The following is a 22,143-nucleotide window of genomic DNA, read 5'->3' on the forward strand; positions in this document are numbered from 1 at the left end:
TTTTCTGACGATCAGCGTTTCATTCGACACCTGCCAACAAGCACGAACTATAATTCGCAGGAAGAAAATCGATAATGTCCATCACGTGACATAAACGCATACACATTACATACACGCTGGGCTGCAAGACTAAAGCCGCTAAATATGGAAATGTAGTACTATAAGTTCATTCATTAATGAGTTGGTCACGTTTTCAAACTGTACCAAACTGTCGACCTGTCGCTTGATTTGTAAGCACTGAAATAGCACATATATACCAGCTAATCAGTTGTTGATCTGTGTAAGGGAATACACTTGGCATTTGAGTTGGAGCAAAGAAGCAATAATTGCCTTGATACATTCAATTTCTTAAAGTCGGGAAGGAAAAACAATGATTACGTCTATTTTATGTGACATTCTCAATTGTTCTAATCTACATCTACTTTCTACAAAGAATACATTATTCAAACAATGTTAAAACAGAGTCATCTCCCCTTATCGAGTACTCGAGTCCTTGATAACGGACTCGAGTCCCACTAAAACCGACCCGGCCCCGAGTACTTGAGTACTTGTTGAAGCCCTACCGAGTGTGAGGCACGGTAACGGTATAGCGAGACAACGGTGGCACTATAGCGTGGTATTTGAGTGGATGGTAGCGCTCGGGCTGCGACCAGTAAACTGCATAGTTGCCGGGATCTTATATATCATGATATATATATGTTATTACATTTGACTTAAGAGTATTGTCTATTTCCAGGAATATTGGATCAGCTGTTGTAGATGATATGAAAGCTAACCAGCAAACCATGAAGTCCTGCCCAAGAATTGCCAAAGCAGCGTACATCAAGAAATATTTGATAAGGACAAGTGTTCACTCAAACTCCTGCACAAACACATTCTTAAATCACCATAATGAGAGTTATGGTTGCAACACACACTTGCGTAATTTGTATTACCAGGTACAAAGTATTATCAAACAACAAACATGGACTGAATATCCAAAGTATCACTGTAGAAATGATGGTTTTTCCTGTACATTTCAAGAGGCTGGAACTCAACCCAGAAATGTTCGAAGCTCCCATAGTAATTCAAACATGTCTTGTGATGATATCACCATCAGTCTTTGTCAATCAGACACAAGTCTGACGAGAGGTGTCTGTGATAATGATGGACATTTAGATTGTCAGTCTGATTATTTGCAGTTAAAGGGATCCACAGCTGCCAGAGTTCCTTTAAAGGAACAGACTCTTTCCTTGTTCTTCCTGAAACAAACTTGCCATCCTACCTCCTTTACGTCGTGGTTAAAACCACATATATGTTCAGTGCCTTTGAGGAATATTTCCACACATCAGGGCTTACGCCACTCTAGTCTTTCACGAATATTTTATAACGGAACAAGTTTAAGTGCAATTACAAACCAAAGAAGTCGTGCATGGCGTTGTGCATCACCGACTGCCCGTCTACCTTATTATGTTCAATGTCGACATTTTACAAAGAACGTCAACTTTCTTGAAGAGGATGTTGTGACTACGTCCGAGATTCAGAAGTTCTTGGCGGAGAGTGACATGAAGTTTGAACAAGGCTTCACTTGTTTCATCACAACCTGTCCTAAATTAAATAAGAAGAAAGGATCTTGTGCAACAGATAAATTGTATATTAATATGACAACTGGTAAGTACATATGCTTACTTCTGTAGTACACTGGTGGCAATTGGGTAGCCCAGTGGTTAAAGCGTTTGTTCATCAAGCTGAAGGCCTGGGTTTGATTCCCCACATAGGTACAATGTATGAAGCCCATTGCTGGTGTCATCACAATGATGTTCCCGTGGCGTAAACCCCAACTCTCACACACTCAACACCCAAGAGGTCTAATGCCCCTTAGTTTAATTGTGCAGAGTTCTCTTCCTTCGTGTTTCCACACTTGCAGATCTTGGTTTGGTTTGTTGTTAAACGCCGCACTCAGCAATATTCTAGCTATATGACGGCAGTCTGTAAATAACTTCTTTGAGTGGCATTTAGAAGTTGTCTTGATGAAGTAAGACGAGTTCTATGCATGCACCAATTGTAATAAAGAAGTTGTTCATCCATAGAACTCGTCTGTAAATAATCAAGTCTGGACCAGACAATCCAGTGACAGACATCATGAGCATCAATCCATGCAGTTGGGATTGATGACATGCATCAACCAAGTCAGCGAGTCTGACCACCCGATCCTGTTAGTTGCCTTTTACGGCAAGCATGGTTTGCGGAAGACCTATTCTAACCTGGATCTTCACGGGTCTCCTGATCTTGTCTTGAGTATGAACCTTGGTGTGTCAGCACCACAGAACTCCTGGATGGTGAAGGTACACGAGTCATTTTGTGCTGTCCATCCACATTATGTTTTGTTTTAGGTGTTCAAAGCAGTGGTAAGCACATCTCAATCACTATATGGGTTGTTTAATTACTGGGTCCACATCAGCCTATATACCTGTATACTGTGAAGATCTGGGTTAGAATAGGTCTTGAGCAACCCATACCTGCTGTAAAAGGCGACTAACGGGATCGGGTGGTCAGGCTTGCTGACCTGGTTGATGCATGTCATCATATACCAATTGCATACATCCAGTGATCATGTCAATCACTGGATTGTCTAGTCCAGACTTGAATATTTACGGACAGACCTTGTATAGCTGGAATATTGCTGAGTGCGGCGTTATACAACAAACACAAACCAACAAACACAGCAGCCTTTACTGGTCGTTGAATTTTTGTGTGACTAACCCTTACTTGTCACCACAACGTCTATCTTTGAATATTCTCAGTACCTCTCAGCTTTATTTACCATACTGCATCACAGACGTCTGAGATTTGACATATTTAGACCAGTTTATCATGTTTATCATGTTTATGCATCTCTGTCTCAACTTTAATAAATTTATGGGACCAAGTTGCAACCTGGTTTTGTCTGGTGCAACTAGGTTTTCATGTCAACATACACCTGGTTCAAGTTAAATCAAGTTCCTGAAACTGTGCCCTGTCCTGGACTGTGAACACACCCGAGGGTACATGGGTTAGATTGTTGACTTTGTCTGCTGGCAATGAGGTGCCTCACTCTGGCATTTAGGGTTCAAAACTTCAAATCCCGGACAGGACTCAACCCCCCGAAATACGAGAATCTGTACTTTACTAAGAAAGTGTTATCCCAAATATAACATTTGTTAAATATACTGATATAGATCTTGATTATCGATCAGATCGTCTTGACTGGACCATGTGGACGCCACCATTTTATTTGAAGCAATTGGAAGTGATGTGAGAGGTGGAATACGGTGGTGGGGGTACATAGAAGGCACATAACTCGTTATAGCCACGATCGAGCCCAGAATTTCCAGCCCAGCTCGGGAAGGGTGGAAACTGGACTTTTAGAGTCTGTTATCCCCCTTTCCTCAGGAGGATGGCATGAAGGGCGTTACTTTATAACATTCAAGATGTATTTAGGTTTGTGTTGACTGCAGAGTGACATGTGCTGATGCTGTTATTTTGTATGTGATGAGAATTGTGAGTTCTGTTGCACATGTTGTAATCCTACTTTTTGGGACTACTTGGGACTGACCGTGTCTGATATTCCAGGTTATGTTTTAACAATTAAAAAATGGAAACCCATGCTATGTGCGCTCTTGTATTCCTCATGACTGTCTTGTCATGGTAATGTCCACTTTGACCTTGTCGACAGGTCACTTCCTGTGTGGGGCGTGTGGGAAGCTTGGTGGCTGGCATGAATTGAAGGACAACATCTCGCTCACAGCAAGCCTCAAGAAAAAGTAAGTCTTGTACGATGTCATTGGGGACAGACATGGCCACAATACTGTTCGTCTTGAGCATGTTGAGACGCGAGTGAAAATTTGAAGTTATAATTTTGTTGAAAGGACAACCTAGAATTGTGTGGTCTTGATTGGAAAAGTCATAAAAAAAAAATAATATTCCTTGAAATATGTGACAATTATTCCTCTCTTTCCTCCTTCTTTGAAAAAAAAGTAGTATGTTGACACACACATTTACACTCGGAGAGAAGAATTTGATATCCTCCCTTTATAAAATGCTGGATACGCTCTTGCAAATTGAGCCATTCTAACAATGGAGTAAATCTGTTTTAACACATTCTGGTGTCCAACTTTTAGCCTTGCATACCCCACAATGGCCTAAAAAGTTAGTTTTGTGGTGCCAGTTTTGCATGTACCATGGTAATTATAGTAAAAAGGAAAAAGTCCAAATATGAATGGGGAACCAGTTGGTGTCTGTCTTTTATGATTAGCACAATGTGATTAGGAACAATGTGATCACAGTACACAAGTCTGTCTAGTGCATTGCTATTTAACAGTAACATGTGTGTCTGAACAAGATCCTGTTGACTGAAATATGAGGTCTTCCTTATTTAAGTCTCATTGTAATACCTCCATTTTAGAATGATGAGATCTGATTGGTCCACATGGTCTTGATTCAATACTGTGTATCCCGCCTTGGAGAGTAATACATTTCTCAGCAGGGAATAAATCTCTTGTACCCCGCCATGAGCAAGTTAGGCTGAACGTGGATTTCTGAGAGGCAGGATAAATCCGCTTCAAGCAAAGACCCGCACGCTTTATCCAAGTCAATGGAAGTCACATGACACAGCACAAGATAACCTCGGCTCAATCTATCAATTTTGAATTTGTGTTAATTCTTTTACAGTGTCACATGAGAACATGTCGGTAAGATAAATTCGTTGTAGCAGGTTTTATACCACGAGCTGTAGACCGGATGCATTAAACCCCATGTACCCCTCGTGATCCTGCTACAACTTATACTATAGTGTAGACTGAAGTGTGTGCCTATCTTCCAGGCTTTGGGTCAGATTTGCAGGCATTATCAAGTCATGTGTTTTCTGCAGAAAGATCTACGAGTGCTTCAAGGACGTGGACAGTGTGCAGCATCTGAAGAAAGACTTGTCTCGTGTGATGGAAACTTGGTCGGACACCCTGCCGGTGAAGGATCTTACAGAAGAACAAGTGGAGCAACTCCGAAGTGACCTGGATTGCCAGGTAGGGGAGATAACTCTGTTATGAGCTGGTCTTGGGGTTGACAGTACAGGGGGGGTCGGCACATTGTATTTGTTTTAAAAAATAACTAAGCATTCAACAGCTATTACCTGTACGTGTGTGCACAGTTTGGCCTCAGAGCAGCAATGAAAACAAAAAAAATGACTAGCTTAGCTATGCACACCACCCCCAGTACTGCACCAAATGCCACCTACTTGAAAATATCTGTGGTCACATTCAGCATATGTAATCATGTTGAAAAAGACAGAACTAAATATAGAAAAACATGGTCAGTTTTAATAACTGGATGGATGTACATTTAAAAGACATAAAAATCTTACACAATATCCTCCAATCACAGCCTGCAGTTATCTCTTGATCTGCACTGAAGGCTCCCTACGAAAACCAAACTGTCCCAACTGGTTCTGTTTTGGTGTAATAGAACCTGTATTCCGGGAGAAGCCAATTAACGACTCGTGGCCATTTTATGACTGGGTTCCGTCTAAATGCAAAACGGCATACCGTATATCGCTGTGTATAAAGCGACCCAACGTATAAGATGACCCCCCTGTACATGCCTTCAAAATCGTCCCAAAATCCTATACTCCATGTTTACAGCGACCTGGAATGAAGCACATCACAAGTGTGCACACAAACCTTATATTTGTAATAAAAATATGTTTATCTTCCGTTGTTGTTTTTTTTACGATGATTGGTCGCGTGTGTAACTCCATTGTCAAATGTTGGGCTGGCTATCGAACGCTGGTTGACATCGCCAGTGGAAGCTGAAAGTGAAACAACTGGAAAAAAATGTAAGATGTTCGACTCTGTGTATAAGATGACCCCCCTTCTTAGCCCCCTCATTCTAGGTACGAAAAACTCACCTTATACACAGCGATATACGGTAGCTAAAGAATCGTCAACTCGTTGCGTAATGATTCACTTACATTTGCCTCATACATCAAAAGTATTCCAGATGCTATTTAAGTGTGTGAGTGAGTGAGTTGGGTTTTACGCCGCTTTTAACAGTATTCCAGTTATATCACGGCGTGTCAGCTTAATGTGGGAGGAAAGCCCGAAGTGATGCAGGTCTCAGACGTTTACCACTTCGGTGAAACCCACGAGCACGGGTATGGTGCTGACAAACCTAGAAACATAATCGGGGCGAACCGGGATTCGAACCCACAATCATAGGTTTCTGGTGTGCCCAAGGGACGCAACTCTGCACAGCGAATCGCGGCGCCTTAGACGACTGGGCCACCTGTGCCCCCAGATGCTATTTAAACACATGGGGACTTACAGTAATATGTGTTCAGTCATACTGTATAATCATCTATGATAATATCTCAGGTTTGTTTGTAGATGCAAGACATCATAATCACAAATTATTCCTGGGGGATTCTGTGACTGGAGTGCTTGAAGTCATATGCACTTTCTGATTGGAGTGTCATGTTTTTTCGCACACAACATTCATTGATATGGGGACGAGTCTTCGTGCAGGTTACGGAAAGGGGCGAATGGTGCCGATTGATAAGGGAAGCAAACCTGCAGTGACCTCTCAGGTAGGGGGAGACAACTTGTTGTGAACAGCGTAGGGGAGACAACTACAGATGAGACAGGATCCAACCAACTCCCATATTATCCCACCTACACCAGAAACATTACATTCATCAAGTGTAGGATTTCAGTCTAAGCCAATATTTAAACCAGAGTTTGTGGATGTTTTATGGCATGTTATTTGCCACACAATTCCAGTAATATTGGCATTTGAAGAAGCTTACCTGAGTTTCCAATTTCTATTTTAGACTATCAACAAGGCGACTCTGGAGAAGTTTGGAGTGCAGTACAATCCTGGGAACCGATGCCTGGTGTTTCCCTACCACAACCTGCACGGGGAGGTGCTGGGCCTGAAGAAGATTACTTGTAGACTTGCAGAAACAGATGGCGCCAGGACGCTCCGAGAGACATCGGTGCCAAGGTACATTTAGTAGGAACGAGGAGATTCTTGTTGCATGTTTTTAGTATTTTTAACAATATTATGTCTTCATTTTTCTTAATATTTGTACATAACAAAATAGACACAATTTATGGAGTTTACGGTAAAGTCGATGTTTCGGTACAGACTCCACTGTGCTTGAGTGTTGCTGACAGATGTAAGGTCCGTGTCTCATTCACTTGGATTACAACACATGTAATGTAGTGCTGTTTGTGAAACTGGTCTGGACTTCCTTCCAGGACTGGCTCCCTCGGCTTGTTTGGCTGGAACACCATTGGCGCTGATACCAAAGAGGTTGTCATGACAACCAGTGAGCTGAATGCCATGGCGGCTTATCAGGAAACCAAGGTACCAGCGCTGTCACTGCCACGAGGGTATGCAGTGTTAGCTCAAGAGGTGAGTTTATCTCCATGGAGATGATCTGGTGAGATATGGTGGTCTTGCTGTGAATGTATTCCAACTTGTTCTGAAGTTGGCTGTTTTATGTGGCACTGTATCTGCCTGTTGGGGAAGCAGGGATAAAATGGGCTCCCAGTGTCCGTGACTTGAGGAGAGGCATGGGTGGTCCAGTTGTCACAGACTCTGGAATTCACTGTTCAGAGTTGCGTCCCTTGGGCACACCAGAAACCTATCATTATGGATTTATGTTTCTAGGTTTGTCAGCATACCTGTGCTCGTGGGTTTGACAGAAGTGGTAGAAGTCTAAGACCTCCATCACATTGGGCTTTCCTCCCACATTAAGCTGACACGCCGTGATATAGGGCTGGGACGGGGTACTCAGGTCTGGATTCTCAGACCTGGGTCACGTGATATGTTGTTTAGTGGCAAAAATAATCTAGAACTCTGTGGTTACACTACAAGTCACTAATGTTCGCATTTCATAGGGTTGCGTAATAGGGGGGTGGGTACCTGGGTAGTAAATTTTGATTCGTCCCAGCCCTGCGGTGATAAAACTGGAACACTGTTAAAATTGATGTTAAACCAAACTTATTCACTCACTTGACTCAATGACTCATGACCAGCTGATTATTATGTGTGTGGATCGTTTCTCCTGTTTTCTGTCACTGGTTTGTCTCATCCCGAGCCTTTCTTACGAGAGGACTTAATGACTTAATGGATCAGATGCTCAGACTCACTGATGTCATAGATAGCGTGTCATTGTACGCTGATGGCTTAGAATAGGTCCTCAGCAACCCATGCTTGTCGGAAGAGGCGACTAACGGGATCAGGTGGTATGACTCGCTGACTTGATTGATGCATGTCATCATATCCCAATTGCGTTAATCGATGCTCATGATATCAATCACTGGATTATTTGGTTCAGACACAATTATTTACAGCTCGTCGTCATATAGCTAGAATATTGCTGAGTGTGCCGTTAAACAACAAACAAACAAAAATGCAACAACCAAGTTTAAAGTTATCCCGACTCGCTGCCAGGTGCTGCCCTCCCTGGAGAGGTTCAAGAAGATCCTGCTGTGGTTCGGAGACGACATCCGGGCGTGGGCGGGAGCCAAGCAGTTTGCCAACAAACTCAACAGCAAGAGATGCTTCGTCATCAGGTGAGCACCGCTTGCCACTGGTCAATGGAGCCGCGGGAGTTCCCAGTCACTTCGGTTCTTCATGCTGGTTGCAGGGCTTGAAGTCTCTCTCCTCAACTATGCCTCTGTTTGTTGTAAAAATTGCGAAAAAAACCTTTCCATATCCAATAGAAATCTCTGCATAAAGCAGAGTCAATTGTATGATTCCAACTAAATTATGAGCATGTGTTTATAAATCACTATCACACAGTGATGATACCAGGTGTTCTCGAAAAGGTGAGCGTATCCTGCCCCACCTTGTGGTACCTGTCACAAACACTTGCAAAGTCAAGTCAATTGTTCACCTGAAAAAAAATGGGAACATTCACAAGATATAATAGGGAATTGCATCATTTTTGTCACTGATAAATTCATCCATGGGGATAATGGGTGAGGGTACATCCCCACCCCTGTATGCATTTCGGAAGTGGCAAGAGTTAATCGATTAGATGCTCCAACTCCGACTTGGTAACATATCATCATCATACCCCAATGACGTGGATCATAACTGAACGTGAATCCCTGGATTTGGAATCAAGATGTGATTATTTGCATGACACCGTAATTTTGCTAGAATATTGCTCAATGTGGTGTGAAACATGTTAAACAACAAACAAAGTTGAAAGGGGTATGACAAGTGTTCATGGATAAAGACTGACATGTTTTATCACAGACCTACGTCAGAAGACCCAAGCCCGTTCCGAGCTTTAAACCAAGGGCTGCGTCTGAAGGCTATCTTGTCGAAGGCGAAGCCGCTCAGCCACAAGTCCATCGTGTCCTTCCCCCAACTCAGACAGGAAGTCTTCTCCGAGCTGGCCCACGTGGAACAGGTCTCCGGGGTCAAGGTCAGCTATATGGTTCTCATAATTCCCTGTACAACAGTTCCAGTACACTACGTTTATAACGAACACGCTTATGATGAACTGTCGGCCTCCTTGGTCTAGTGGTAGAGCGTCTGCCTAAAGAGGAAGGTCCGGGGTGCAATCCCTGACCACGTCATACCAAAAGACATTAAACGATGGTACTTGTTACCCTGTCTGACGCTCGGGATTAAGGGACTAAAACAAGGACTGGTCGGCTCGGAGTCAGTATACTGTGTCTGAGTGGGATATTCATGTTCAACTGTGGCATGGTATCTCAGTGAGCCAGTACTATAAATCGACATCAGTCCGGACTATTACAAGCAGCACGTCGCTATATAAGTAGAATAATGTTTGTCCCTTTGAGTTTGTTATAACCATAGTTTACTGTGTGCCTGGTACCTGACGGATACATTGAGAAGTGATTTTGTAGCAAAATGTTCGTTGTATGAAGCCATGGGTGAATGAACCTACACAACAGTCAACTGGACAAACGCATGGACCATGAACATAGGGAACTTATGAAGTTTAATCGACAGTATGGTCCACAAAGTATACATGACATTTTTTTATGGATGACTGCTTTTAATCCTTTAACGTTTCAGAGCTACTTTTGCCTCTTTGTCAGGTAAATATGGAGTAAAAGTATGGAGCTGAACAGGTTATTATAAATTTGACATCCGCCAAGTTCAAAGATGGATCAAAAGTATTCTCGTTTGCGCTCATAAATTTTAAATTTCACACTCGAACATCTTCATAAATAGCCTGTGGAATACTTGAAAAAAACCACACGATCACTGTCTTTACTCTTTTGCATACATGGTCACTGAAAGCACTGGTGTAGGTACTTGTGGATCCTAGAGACTGTCGGTAATTAATGTGTGGGGTCCAAGGGCTACCACTGTTACCGTATTCGACGCAATAAGCGCCCTGCTCTAATAAGCGCACACGGCGATATTTACTAATATATTTGCTGGTGAGCAATCTCAATTAGCACCCCTTCCGATTGATCAATGTACAAAAGATTTATTTATTCGCGTATAATACACAATTATATTCTGGAAAAATATGTCTGTCGTATATAAACATTTCAGGCTGTCAGCATTAACCACAAAATTTATCTTTCAACTCTGTTTTTATTTTCACCAAAATAACATTCTATTAAGAGCCCCCTCTTTCTAATTGTGAGAGCGCCCTGGGCGCTTATTACGTCGAACACGGTAACTGTATTTGTTTCAATTCTGCAAACTGCTTTACCAAGTGCGCCATATTCGACCATTAAGTGATTGATATCATGAGCATTGATCCACACCCCTGGGATACAGTGATACCCAACCAAATAACCAAGGCCGACCACCTGATCCATTATGTCGCCAAGAATAGTAGGCATAGGTTGTTGGAACATGGTCAATGCAGGGCACCTGTCAACGTAGGGCAACTGTCAATGCAGGGAACCTGTCAACGAGGGCACCTGTCATTGTAGGGCACCTGTCAACGAGGGCACCTGTCTTTGTAGGGCACCTGTCAACGAATGCACCTGCCAATGTAGAGCAGAGCACCTGTCAATGCAGGGGACCTGTCAATGTAGGGCACCTGTCAATGTAGAGCACCTGTCCACACATTCATGTACATTGTCTGTCTGTTCCAGTGGCGGCGCTACCCGGCCTTGAACCGTCTGTTGAAGGGGCACCGCCGGGGAGAACTGACCGTGTTTACCGGCCCCACGGGGTCGGGGAAGACGACCTTCATGAGCGACTACTCCCTCGACCTCTGCATGCAGGGGGTGAGTCTACATACACCTCTGACAATGATCTGCCAGCACCAACAGTGTAGATTAAATGTGTTACGTAGTAGATGTTTCACTGAATTCGGACATCCATTTCGCCCCAACTTAAACATGAAGATTCCATTGAACTCTAAAATTAGAAGTATACAATAGAACTTTCTTTGTGCCAACTTGGATGTGTTGAATTCCCAGTTGTCTCCGACCAATGAGGGAGACCCAAGTAAAACTTTCCCATTATGTCTCGAAACCCAGGGAGCGATCGGGTAGCCTAGTGGTTAAAGCGTTCGCTCGTCCATGACCTGGGTTCGAATCCTGACATGGGTAGAATGTGTGAAGCCCTTTTCTGGTGTCCCTTGTCATGAAATTGCTGGAATATTCCTTAAAGCGGCGTAAAACCTTTTACCAGGTCCCCAAGAGTTTGACACGAGGTTCGACTGTATTGGAAACCTCTGTGTTGTATAATTGGTGATATTTTTGTTGTTTTGTTGTATTTATGTAAACTAAAGGTTCTCTCTCTTATAGGTGAACACGATGTGGGGTAGCTTTGAAATCAACAATGTTCGACTTGGCAAGATGATGCTCACCCAGTTTGCAATGTACGTTTACGAGGACTCGTAATATTTGTTGGGAGCTAGTATATGATAATGACGACCCGTGAAGATCCAGGGTAGATTAGGTCTTCAGCAACCCATGCTTGCCGTAAGGGGCGATTTTGCTTGTCGTAAGAGGCGACTAACGGGATCGGGTGGTCAGGCTCACTGACTTTGTTGATGCATGTCATCATATCCCAATTGTGTGGATCAATGCTCATGATGTCCATCACTGGATTGTCTGGTCCAGAGGCGATTATTATGGTCGTAAGAGGTGGATGGTCTTACTTGGTGACTTTGTTGATTGTGTGTCATCTTACTGTAACAGAATGGATTGTTGCTCACAGTATCGATCACTTGATTGCGTAGATTGATGCTCATGATATAAATCAACTGTCTGGTCCAGATTCGATTGTTTACAGGCCGTCATCATGTGGCTGGAATATTGGCGTATGTGGCGTTAAACAAGAAACAAACAACGCTATTTTATTTAGGACACGTTTTTGCACATTATATGTTAATTCACATGTTGGACAAAGATAATGATCATGATGGAATGTGTTGACATCTATTCTGTATTGACAGGTGCTCTGTGATGACCTCTGTTCTGTGTTGACAGGTGCTCTGTTTTTACATCTATTCTGTGTTGATTTCAGGAAAAATCTGTCCAAGAACCTTCACGAGTTTGACCACTGGGCAAATTGGTTTGAGGAGCTTCCCATGTTCTTCATGACCTTCCACGGCCAGGAGAGCATCAAGCGGGTCATCGAGGTGAGCACCTGACCCTCGCGTAATCTCACAGTTTACCTGACCCTCGCGTAGTCTCACTGTTTACCTGACCCTCGCGTAGTCTCACGGTTTACCTGACCCTCGCGTAGTCTCACGGTTTACCTGACCCTCGCGTAGTCTCACGGTTTACCTGACCCTCGCGTAGTCTCATGGTTTACCTGACCCTCGTGCAGTCTCATGGTTTACCTGACCCTCGCGTAGTCTCATGGTTTACCTGACCCTCGCGTAGTCTCATGGTTTACCTGACCCTTGCGTAGTCTCACGGTTTACCTGACCCTCGCGTAGTCTCACGGTTTACCTGACCCTCGTGTAGTCTCATGGTTTAACAAAATTATGATCATGAAAAAACAAAGAACAGATTAAAAGTACAACATGCAGTAGAACTACACCCTACTTTTAGGCCTAAAAGACTATGATATATATAAAATACTGGTAAAAGCGGACTAAACTGACACCCTTTAGGAGCTGAACCAATCAATATACTCCTGGAACTTCATTACCAACAGGATCTTTAGTCTGTCCACTGCTTAGAAATGTTCAAATGCTGGTCTCCACATCAAGGAGCTGGGAAGTTTGATTTCTTTTCACAAAACATTTTCACAATTATTTCAGGACATTGAGACGTACACTGAATATTTGTGTTTAAAACTTGAGGAACAAATTATTTTCTTTTAAAAAATCCCAGTTCTATGAAGTTATTTTGAAAATCTTTCAAAGTCTTGCTACTCTTAGTCTTACTGAATGTCCTGTCTTCTGTTCCCAGACAATGTCCCATGCCGTGTACGTCCATGACATTGCCCACATCATCGTCGACAACCTGCAGTTTATGATGGGCGTCAATGGTGACATGACGGATCGCTTCACCAGACAGGATATGATCATATCGGCCTTCAGACGCTTCGCCACGACAATGAACTGTCATGTCTCCCTCGTCATTCATCCCAGGAAGGTGGGTTTTGTTCTTGTCAGGAACCTGGGGCTAACAAGCCCCAAATAATCCATGCCCTGCTGTCAGGGACTGTTATTCTGGAGCTAGGGTGGTGGCAGTGTGGAGGATGGTGTCATGCCTGATGCTACTACAGCTTTGCCTGGTCCAGATTAACAGACCATCAGATTCAACTTGAATAATACACACCATCTTCCCAAGGCAAGAGGTTAACTGACTTTAAAAGTCCAGTTTCCTCGTAGCACCACCAGTTGCTATTACCAGTTTTGTCCCTTCTAAGCCTCTCCTGTGGACCAATCAGCTTCCTCCTCTCGTATCACTTGCGTTTGCTTCACACAAAATGGTGGCGCCCAGTCAGGACAATCTGATCGATAATCAAGATCTATATTCTGATAAAACGGGTCTTCCATTGCGAAATGCATCATATCACGTGAGCACCTTGATTAAGAACATGAAAAGATTTGGAAAATATCTGTTGACAATGAGTTGGCGGTCCACATGCTTTGCAAATCCTGCAATCAACCTAAATCTGCACAACAGGTTATGAACCGCATTTCGATTTCGGTGAGCGATTTTGATTGGACTATGCATAGACTCGTTAGTCCAGCCACAATGTAACTCCAGAATACAGCCTAGTTGGGCAAGTGTGGAAACTGGACTTTTATAGTCAGTTTACTCTCTTGCCTAGGGAAGATGATTGCAAACTTGGATTAAGTGACTTTCACTTCACGGGCTGTTCTAGGACGTTACTGATAAGGTGCTGGGTGTCCATCATGGAAGATGCGTTGATAATTACAGGTCTCACCTACTCTTTCACTCACTCACTCACTCTGTATCCCAGGAGAAGGACACGGATGAGCTGACGACGGCATCGATATTCGGCAGTGCCAAAGCTTCCCAGGAGGCCGACAATGTCCTCCTCCTGCAGGACAAACGACTCAGCTCACTGCGGGGACGGAAATATGTGCAGGTGAGAGGCCACGTCAACTACATGTAGGACTGACCCGTGAACACCCGGGGTAAATAGGTCTTCGGCAACCCAGTTGTATGTTCATGAAGACTTGTAATATTTGTTTTGAGCTAGTACATTGGATGCTAACCCATGAAGATTTGTGGCCCAGTCGTCTAAGGCGCCGCGATTCGCTGTGCAGAGTTGTGTCCCTTGGGCAGACCAGAAACCTATATTTTTTACTTATCCTGCATTACTCCTTAATGCATTCACTGCTTACTTACGACAACTAGAAGGACAGCCTGCGAAGGTCCTGGGTGAAGAAATAAAGTTGTTGTTCTCAAGTCCCAATCAGTGGCCTTCCGTCGCTGTCCTGTGACCTTGATGACACCTAAGGTCATCTTCACATCACTGCTTGTCGCAGCACAGCTAGGACGTGTCCAAGCGGAGCTCTCCTTTTGGATTAATTTTAGACCTTCAGTTTGTCTACAATCTTAAAAATTGATCTGCGATGGGTGATGTATTCTTTTCATATTACTTTCACCATGTTGTGTAGTTTTATGTGAATTAATTAGGCGTGTAAAGACTCTTGTCTTTTTTCCCGCCAAAATATTGTTGTTCGCCGCCATTTTGAATTGTGTTACAATCGTTTGCCTGCCAAGGTAGTCATATTGTTTACAATTCTCAGCTACGTATGTATAACATATTCTTATGTTCTTAAATACTACTAGCTTTGGCGTAACAGTGAGTTGCGTATACTCAAATTATTGTATACTTTTTTCAACTCGTTAAAAATATGGTTGCCGAATCTACGGCATTCTTCCAGTCCCGCTTTATCAACAATTCTTTTATTGCGTACCTATGTTTATGCGATTAAATAGGTTTTTGTTGGTCTTTTTGGTTTACATTGAGTTGCGTATATGAACTACTGTATACTCTTGCAACTTGTAGTTTTGCCGATAGATTATTGTTCAATTCTATGGCATTATTCCAGTACCGCTTCATCAACAATGGCGTAATTGTGTAACTTATGATTGAGCGTGGTACTAATTGTCGTGGGAAAAATCTTACAAAGATTATCATCCACGTTGTTTGGTCTGTACGCAGATGTGCTCTCCAAACCCTAAATGAAAATATAAATACCCTTGGTTTACATTTAGTTGCGCATACAAAAAGATTGTATACCTTTGCAACTCATAGTTTTGCCGATAGATTAGAGTTCAAATTCTTCGGCACTCTTCCAGTATTGTCTCATCAACAAGGGTTTAATTGCGTAACATACCTTTGAGCATTGTACTAATTGTCGTGGAAAAAACCTTACAAAGATTATCATCCACGTTGGTTGGTTTGCGCGCAGATGTGCTCTCCAATCTCTAAATGTAAATAGCCTTGGTTTACATTGAATTGCGTATATAAAAATATTGTATACCCTTGGAATTCGTATTTTTGCCGATAGATTACTGTTCAATTCTACGGCATTCTTCCAGTACCATTTCTTGAATGGTTTAATTGCGTAACTTATGTTTGCGTGGTGTACATATTGTCGTGGAATATTCGCCCAAAGCTCTTTATCCACGGTCCTAGGCATGCACGTAGATGTGCTCGCCCAAATTCAAAATGTAATTTTTGTGTAAATCTCTAATCCAACGAGTTTACTATATAAAAGCAGATTACTCACAATCATGTTTTGCAGTTATTCCGTCGTGAGACGAGAGGAATGTCACTATCGCAGAATAGCGAATGACATGGTTCGGTCATTACCACCCAACCGTTATTATCAGCAGGTATTATGACGCCTGTGACTGCAGAAGTACACCATCCACCGAAATCAACAATACCGGAGGATTTTGTGAGTATCGTAACTGCTCTTATTTTTTCAGCCGCCGGACACTTCCAGATACATGTATGTTAATCTGTGAGGTCGGCGACAGCACTAGCGTATCAAGATGCTATGATGGGGGTAGATTAGACGCAAGCCTTGATCCAGTCAATACTTTTGAGCTTTGTGTCTGATTTATCTGCGCCGAGCGCAGCAACTTGACTACAACCCAAGCACTTCTATTACGCAAGCGACGCATGATCAGCTTAGCGCTGTTCCAACATATCCAGCATAGACATGCGCCGAGCGCAGCGTCTGACTGCTACCCAAGCGCTCCTATCACGCAAGCGACGCACGATCAGCTTAGCACTGTTCCAACATATCCTGCATAGACCTGTGCCGAGCGCAGCGTCTGACTGCTACCCAATGCGCTCCTATTACGCAAACGTCGCACGATCAGCTTAGCGCTGTTCCAACATTCCAGACCTGCGCTGAGCGCAGCGTCTGCGTACCAATCAAGGTCTCTACAATGACGTTAGCCCAAGGCTTACAGTGTACTCGGTTACGTAACCGGCACATGATCAGCTTAGCACATGTACCCGATTGGGAAGCAAACCATCTCGTGTCAGTAACGCCCTCCCCTGATAACAGGGTAAATAAGAGGGACACCACGAGGTCATTGGAGGAAGACTTCTCCAAAACTCACTTTTGCTCCGTCATTTAAGCGACCAATATCGTCAATGTTTGCAGTGGATCAGAATCTATTAGAGGATAACCCTATCTGAATAGATCACTTTCAAACTATCGTGTTTTTCCTACAGCGTCAGTTGACCACAGGAAAATTCATCTTGAGACCGTTCTGACGGAGATTACCGTTACACCCAAGACTTTATAGTGTTTCCAACTGAGATGCTGGTTTCAAGGGCAGTCTATTACGTCAACCTTGGTCATCTACTCCCCTGTTCAACGAACAGATCGCAGACACGCACGTCAAGTTCCAAAAAAGCTTGGAAAGTCCAAGCGGGCTGGCAAGTCAGGGGATTATAAGCCTTGACGCGCGTTTCTCAGGGAAGACCAGCATTCCCTTACTGAGAAGGGAGTGGCAGAGACAAGTCTCAAGGACGATTTCGTACTTACCGCACTATATCATGGTGTCCGTATACGGGTAGAGATAACCCCACCGTTGACCACAGTTTGATTGGGAAAATCCAACATTGATATACTGTTGGTAAGAAGAGCTGTAGAGTGGGTTCACAACCCAGTTTTTACACCGGGGTTTTATCCTCACACCTACCTGGTACTCATGAAGGACCCAGACAAGATGAGAATGATCCACAATCTCTGTGTTCAACGAACGTTTGACTCTTGATCAGTCTCGACTATCCATCCCAACCGTAGACTTTTCAGGTCCAGTTCATTGAGGTTCACTACCAATGGTAGTATTTCCCATTTGACATGTCAGTGACACTTATGGCTATTTACAGGAGTAATGAAGCCAATAACTATCTACACGTGACGAACACTTGGTTCGAGTCGTAGATGGAGGGCGATCTACTGTATCATCGACACATGTCAATAACTGGGATAGACAATCAACGAGACGAAGTCGGGAGTATTCTCCTTCCTATTGACTTCAGTTCATAGGAGACCTGTTCAAGACAGACCAGGATATCCTATCTGTACCGAGGGACAGATGGCACAAGTTTCTACTTCTTTTGTCATCTACTCTACACCAACCACACACACTTCGCCAGTGGCAAGTGTTGCTAGGGTTAATCACCTCGGCACAGGAGTTAACTAGCATGGGCCGCTTACAACTGCGACCAATTCAATTTTTTCCTGAACCCTTACATCAGGAGTCAGGATCCACTCAAGGCCATCACTCTACCGACTAAGCTAGAGCCTTGCCTCAATTTGTGGCGTTGAATGTCTGCGGAGTCTCTTTATTCGGGTTTTCCCCGAATACACACCTGTTTGTGGACGGCCTCTTTCAGGGATGGGGTCTTCACTTACAAGACCAGATAAACTCAGGGCTATGGCCCGGCGCTCAATGGAAGTGGCACACAAACAACTTGGAGTTAGAAGCTTTAATTCTGGCTATATCACATTGGCAGAATCAACTACAGTTAGCCCGACTCGCAATATCCACAGACAACAGCACTGTGGTGTGGTGCCTGTGCAGTCGGGGAACAACACACTCCCACTCTTTACTTCTAAGGACATTCAGATTTGTTCCATCTAGTGGATCGGCTGTGACTAAAGTTCATAGTTCAGCACATCCCCGGATGTAGAAACAGACTGGCCGATACTTTATCACGTCCAGACAGGGTGGCTCCCACCGAGTGGAAATTTCTCACAGAAGCATTCCAGTTACTGCTTCAGGAATTCAGGCAACAAAACATTGACTTGTTTATTACTTGCCTAGGCCACCAACTCATGACGTATAGCTCCCCGTTGCCGGATCCGCAGACTTGGGCGGTGGACGAGTTCAGTATCACTTGGGAAGGGCAAAAAAACTAACACTTTTCTGCCACCACTTTTACTTCCCAAGGTGATACAGGGGATCAAGGAGACAAGGTATCTCGATCTCTCCTTTGGTAACCGGCGAGAGGGTAGTTCGTCAAGCTCGGAAAAATCTAAAACGATTCACTACCCCTCTCACAGTGGTCCAACCTACTCATCCACCCTCAACAGAAAATTGCCTCACCCAACGTCTGCACGCATGGTTCGTCTTTAAAAGGCGTTTAAGTGCGAAGGGTTATTTCCACACTGGCAGCAAAGCTATAGCTTTAATTCATCGTTACTCTCACAGAGACGACGATGACAAGTGGGGATCACTTGAGACTTTTTTACAGGGAAGAAAAGAATCAAGACCCTACGATTGCGTCACAATTCCTAGAGGAATACCTCCTACATTGCGTACCCAAAAACACTTGGAAGGTAGCACCATTACTACGTAATTGGCTGCAATTATCTTAGTGTTGGCCGTTTCCGGAAAATCACAATGTGATTAAGGTCACGGAACTACAGGCCATATTATGCTCATTCAGGCTTGAGGATCAGAAGGCCAAGTTCCAGCCACCTGATTGGGACTTGAACGTGGTACTTCGAGGTTTGCGAGGGCCCCCTTCGAGCCCCTCATTGCATCCTCATTTTCAAGCTCCTTCCCAGCGCGTGACACCTTCGTTACACTCTCGGTATAGTATAGAGAGCTCCGCGAACGGGCTATCGCTGTGAGGAGCTTGGACATCACCAAGGAAACAATGGTTTCTCTTGGCATTAGCAATGGCGGTACGGGTGAGCGAACTACATGTGATCGACTCAACCCGGATCCGTTTTGAGCATGGGACGCACGGAACGGGACATCTAGGGTTATGCTGGGATTTTATTGCTAAAATCTACTACCAGGCCAACCCGACCGTTCCTTCACCATCCCACCGATGTCGACTAGTGTGGGAATCGTACATGGTGAAGTACTCCTGGGCTCGGTGCGAGCAGTTCGAGTTTTCATTCGACGCTCCAAGACTAGGAGTTCGACGAGGAGTTCGAGGAAGCGGTCATTGATACCCGTATTTACTTTGTCAACGACCGAAGTTAGTCGCATAATTGCAAACACCATATCTCTATGGTTAAGTGCAGTAATCCTTCAGACATACGAGATCGCCAAACGGAACTCGCCGAGAGCGAATTACCCTCAAGATCTCAAGGTGTCAGCCTTACCAGGGCTCAACACGGCACTTGTGGTTTTGGAACAATCACGGAAGGATATTTCTGGAGATTCGACACATATTTTCGTTAGTCATAACCTTCGCGTTGGGGCTCTCGGGGATGTCGAAAACGGTTGAAGTTTGGCCCTCTGGTTGTTATCCTGTAGGTTGCCAACCCCTGACGCAAGTAATGAACTCGCCCTATACGGAGCCAGTCAACTTCCATGTGAAGATGACCTTAGGTGTCATCAAGGTCACAGGACAGCGACGGAAGGCCACTGATTGGGACTTGAGAACACACAACAGCATGAACTGGGAAGTGTTTAATTCCCATTTGGGAATTTTTACTGACATTTGCTGACGACTTAAGCTGAATATTGTCCTCTATTGGTCTGGATACATCCCTGTAATGCCAGCATCAAGTAGACCTGCTGTGTATGAACACTTATATATATCTGTCATGTGTTAACAAAACAGACTCGCTGAACGCTGGTCCGGTGACTGGTGTTATTTGCTGTGTGATGAGATTATGGGAGATGTACTCATTAGTTTTGTGAAGATGTTGGGTCGCCGCCAGTGGAAGAATATTAGACAATCTTGTTTGTCAGCGACGGCTCGATGACGTAGTAAGTAAAGAATTAGCTGAATAGCTATTATTTTCTTTATTACTATGCGTGTATATATAGGGAATTTCTCTTTAATTCCTATGTTCAATCTTTTTGATTTTTGAACAACCCTACCGTAATGGCGTTTTGTTTCCTTTCTGAACTTTTCCGCTTCACGGTTTATCGACCAACTGGTGTCGTATTGTAGGGTGTGAATTATTGAGGTTTCTGTATTCTGAAGGTTTACCCACCTCCAAACCGTCCGATACAGATGCATTAAGGAGTAATGCAGGATAAGTAAAAAATTTAGTAAAATCTAAATATTTTTTACATTTGTATACTTATCCTGCATTACTACGCTTAAGGCCCACCCGTCGTAAGACTTGCCTCCCCACTTTGGCTTCAGAAACCTCAAAAGTATGTTTTTCTAAGAGCTTGGGCGACAGGCAGTGATGTGAAGATGACCTTAGGTGTCATCAAGGTCACAGGACAGCGACGGAAGGCCACTGATTGGGACTTGAGAACAACAACTTTATTTCTTCACCCAGGACCTTCGCAGGCTGTCCTTCTAGTTGTCGTAAGTAAGCAGTGAATGCATTAAGGAGTAATGCAGGATAAGTATACAAATGTAAAAAATATTTAGATTTTACTAAGATTTGTGGGTTCGAATCCCGGTTCGCTCCGATTATGTTTCTAGGTTTGTCGGCACCATACCCATGCTCGTGGGTTTCACCGAAGTGGTAAACGTCTGAGACCTGCATCACTTCGGGCTTTCCTCACACATTAAGCTGACACGCTGTGATATAAGTGGAATATTGTTAAAAGCGGCGTTAAACCAAACTCACTCACTCACTCACTCACTCACTCACTCACTCACTCACTCACTCGTGTCCCAGGTCACCAAGAACCGATTTGACGGAGAGCTGGGGATCATGCTGCTGAAGTTTGACAAGGAGTCTCTGAGTTTTGCCGTCCGAGACAAACCTAAGAAACCTGACGGGAAGAAGCTGGAGGAGGTCGAGGAAGAGAAAGTTGAGACGGAAGAAAACGTGTAGCCATCGACTGATCCTCCAGGCGAGATTAGTTCCCACTGCATGAGTTCCATCCAACGTTGAAGAGTTTTTGTTGATGTTTCTGGTTGATCAATACTCGGGTTAATTATTTACTTGATACAAAGTCTTGTCGATGAAGATGGAATGTTAAAGTTTGAACTGTCGACTTGATCTTTTGAAATAAGATACAATATTCTTCCTGTAAAGGCTCTTAAAAAATGTAGGGTTATGGCAATTTGAGTTTATATTTAACCCCTCTTGCAGAGGAGCAAATCTTTAGATCACATCTGATGGAAAATTGAAATTTTCAGCAGGACTGGAAATATTCTACTATTCTTCAGTAAGATCTAATTTTTTACATATTTTGATTAATTTACTTGATAAGTTTTTTGATAAATGATTTGAATGTTTATGCTATCAAAGTCTGT

At 43.6% G+C, this 22,143-nt stretch overlaps 1 protein-coding gene across 1 annotated transcript; it reads left to right on the top strand.

Annotated features, from left to right (window-relative positions):
- The first annotated feature begins 764 nt into the window (after nucleotides 1-764).
- Nucleotides 765-21,718, top strand: LOC139455221 (twinkle mtDNA helicase-like). The gene is made up of 13 exons (XM_071236767.1): nucleotides 765-1,650; nucleotides 3,695-3,782; nucleotides 4,889-5,039; nucleotides 6,842-7,014; nucleotides 7,272-7,428; nucleotides 8,473-8,594; nucleotides 9,286-9,457; nucleotides 11,121-11,255; nucleotides 11,781-11,854; nucleotides 12,505-12,619; nucleotides 13,401-13,586; nucleotides 14,425-14,553; nucleotides 21,560-21,718. Exons 1-13 carry the CDS (start codon nucleotides 765-767, stop codon nucleotides 21,716-21,718), a joined length of 2,547 nt encoding a protein of 848 aa, XP_071092868.1.
- The last annotated feature ends 425 nt before the right edge of the window (nucleotides 21,719-22,143 follow it).

Source organism: Haliotis cracherodii, unplaced genomic scaffold, assembly GCF_022045235.1.
Source record: "Haliotis cracherodii isolate W230 unplaced genomic scaffold, xgHalCrac1.p SCAF_11, whole genome shotgun sequence".
Lineage (NCBI taxonomy): Eukaryota > Metazoa > Mollusca > Gastropoda > Lepetellida > Haliotidae > Haliotis > Haliotis cracherodii.

Bases quoted from the DNA above. Each gene is read 5' to 3' on its own strand.
- LOC139455221 (XM_071236767.1), top strand. From the start codon at position 765: ATGAAAGCTAACCAGCAAACCATGAAGTCCTGCCCAAGAATTGCCAAA. The intron at 9,458-11,120 runs GTCAGCTATATG...TGTCTGTTCCAG, and splicing joins AACAGGTCTCCGGGGTCAAG to TGGCGGCGCTACCCGGCCTT. The intron at 14,554-21,559 runs GTGAGAGGCCAC...CTCGTGTCCCAG, and splicing joins GGGGACGGAAATATGTGCAG to GTCACCAAGAACCGATTTGA.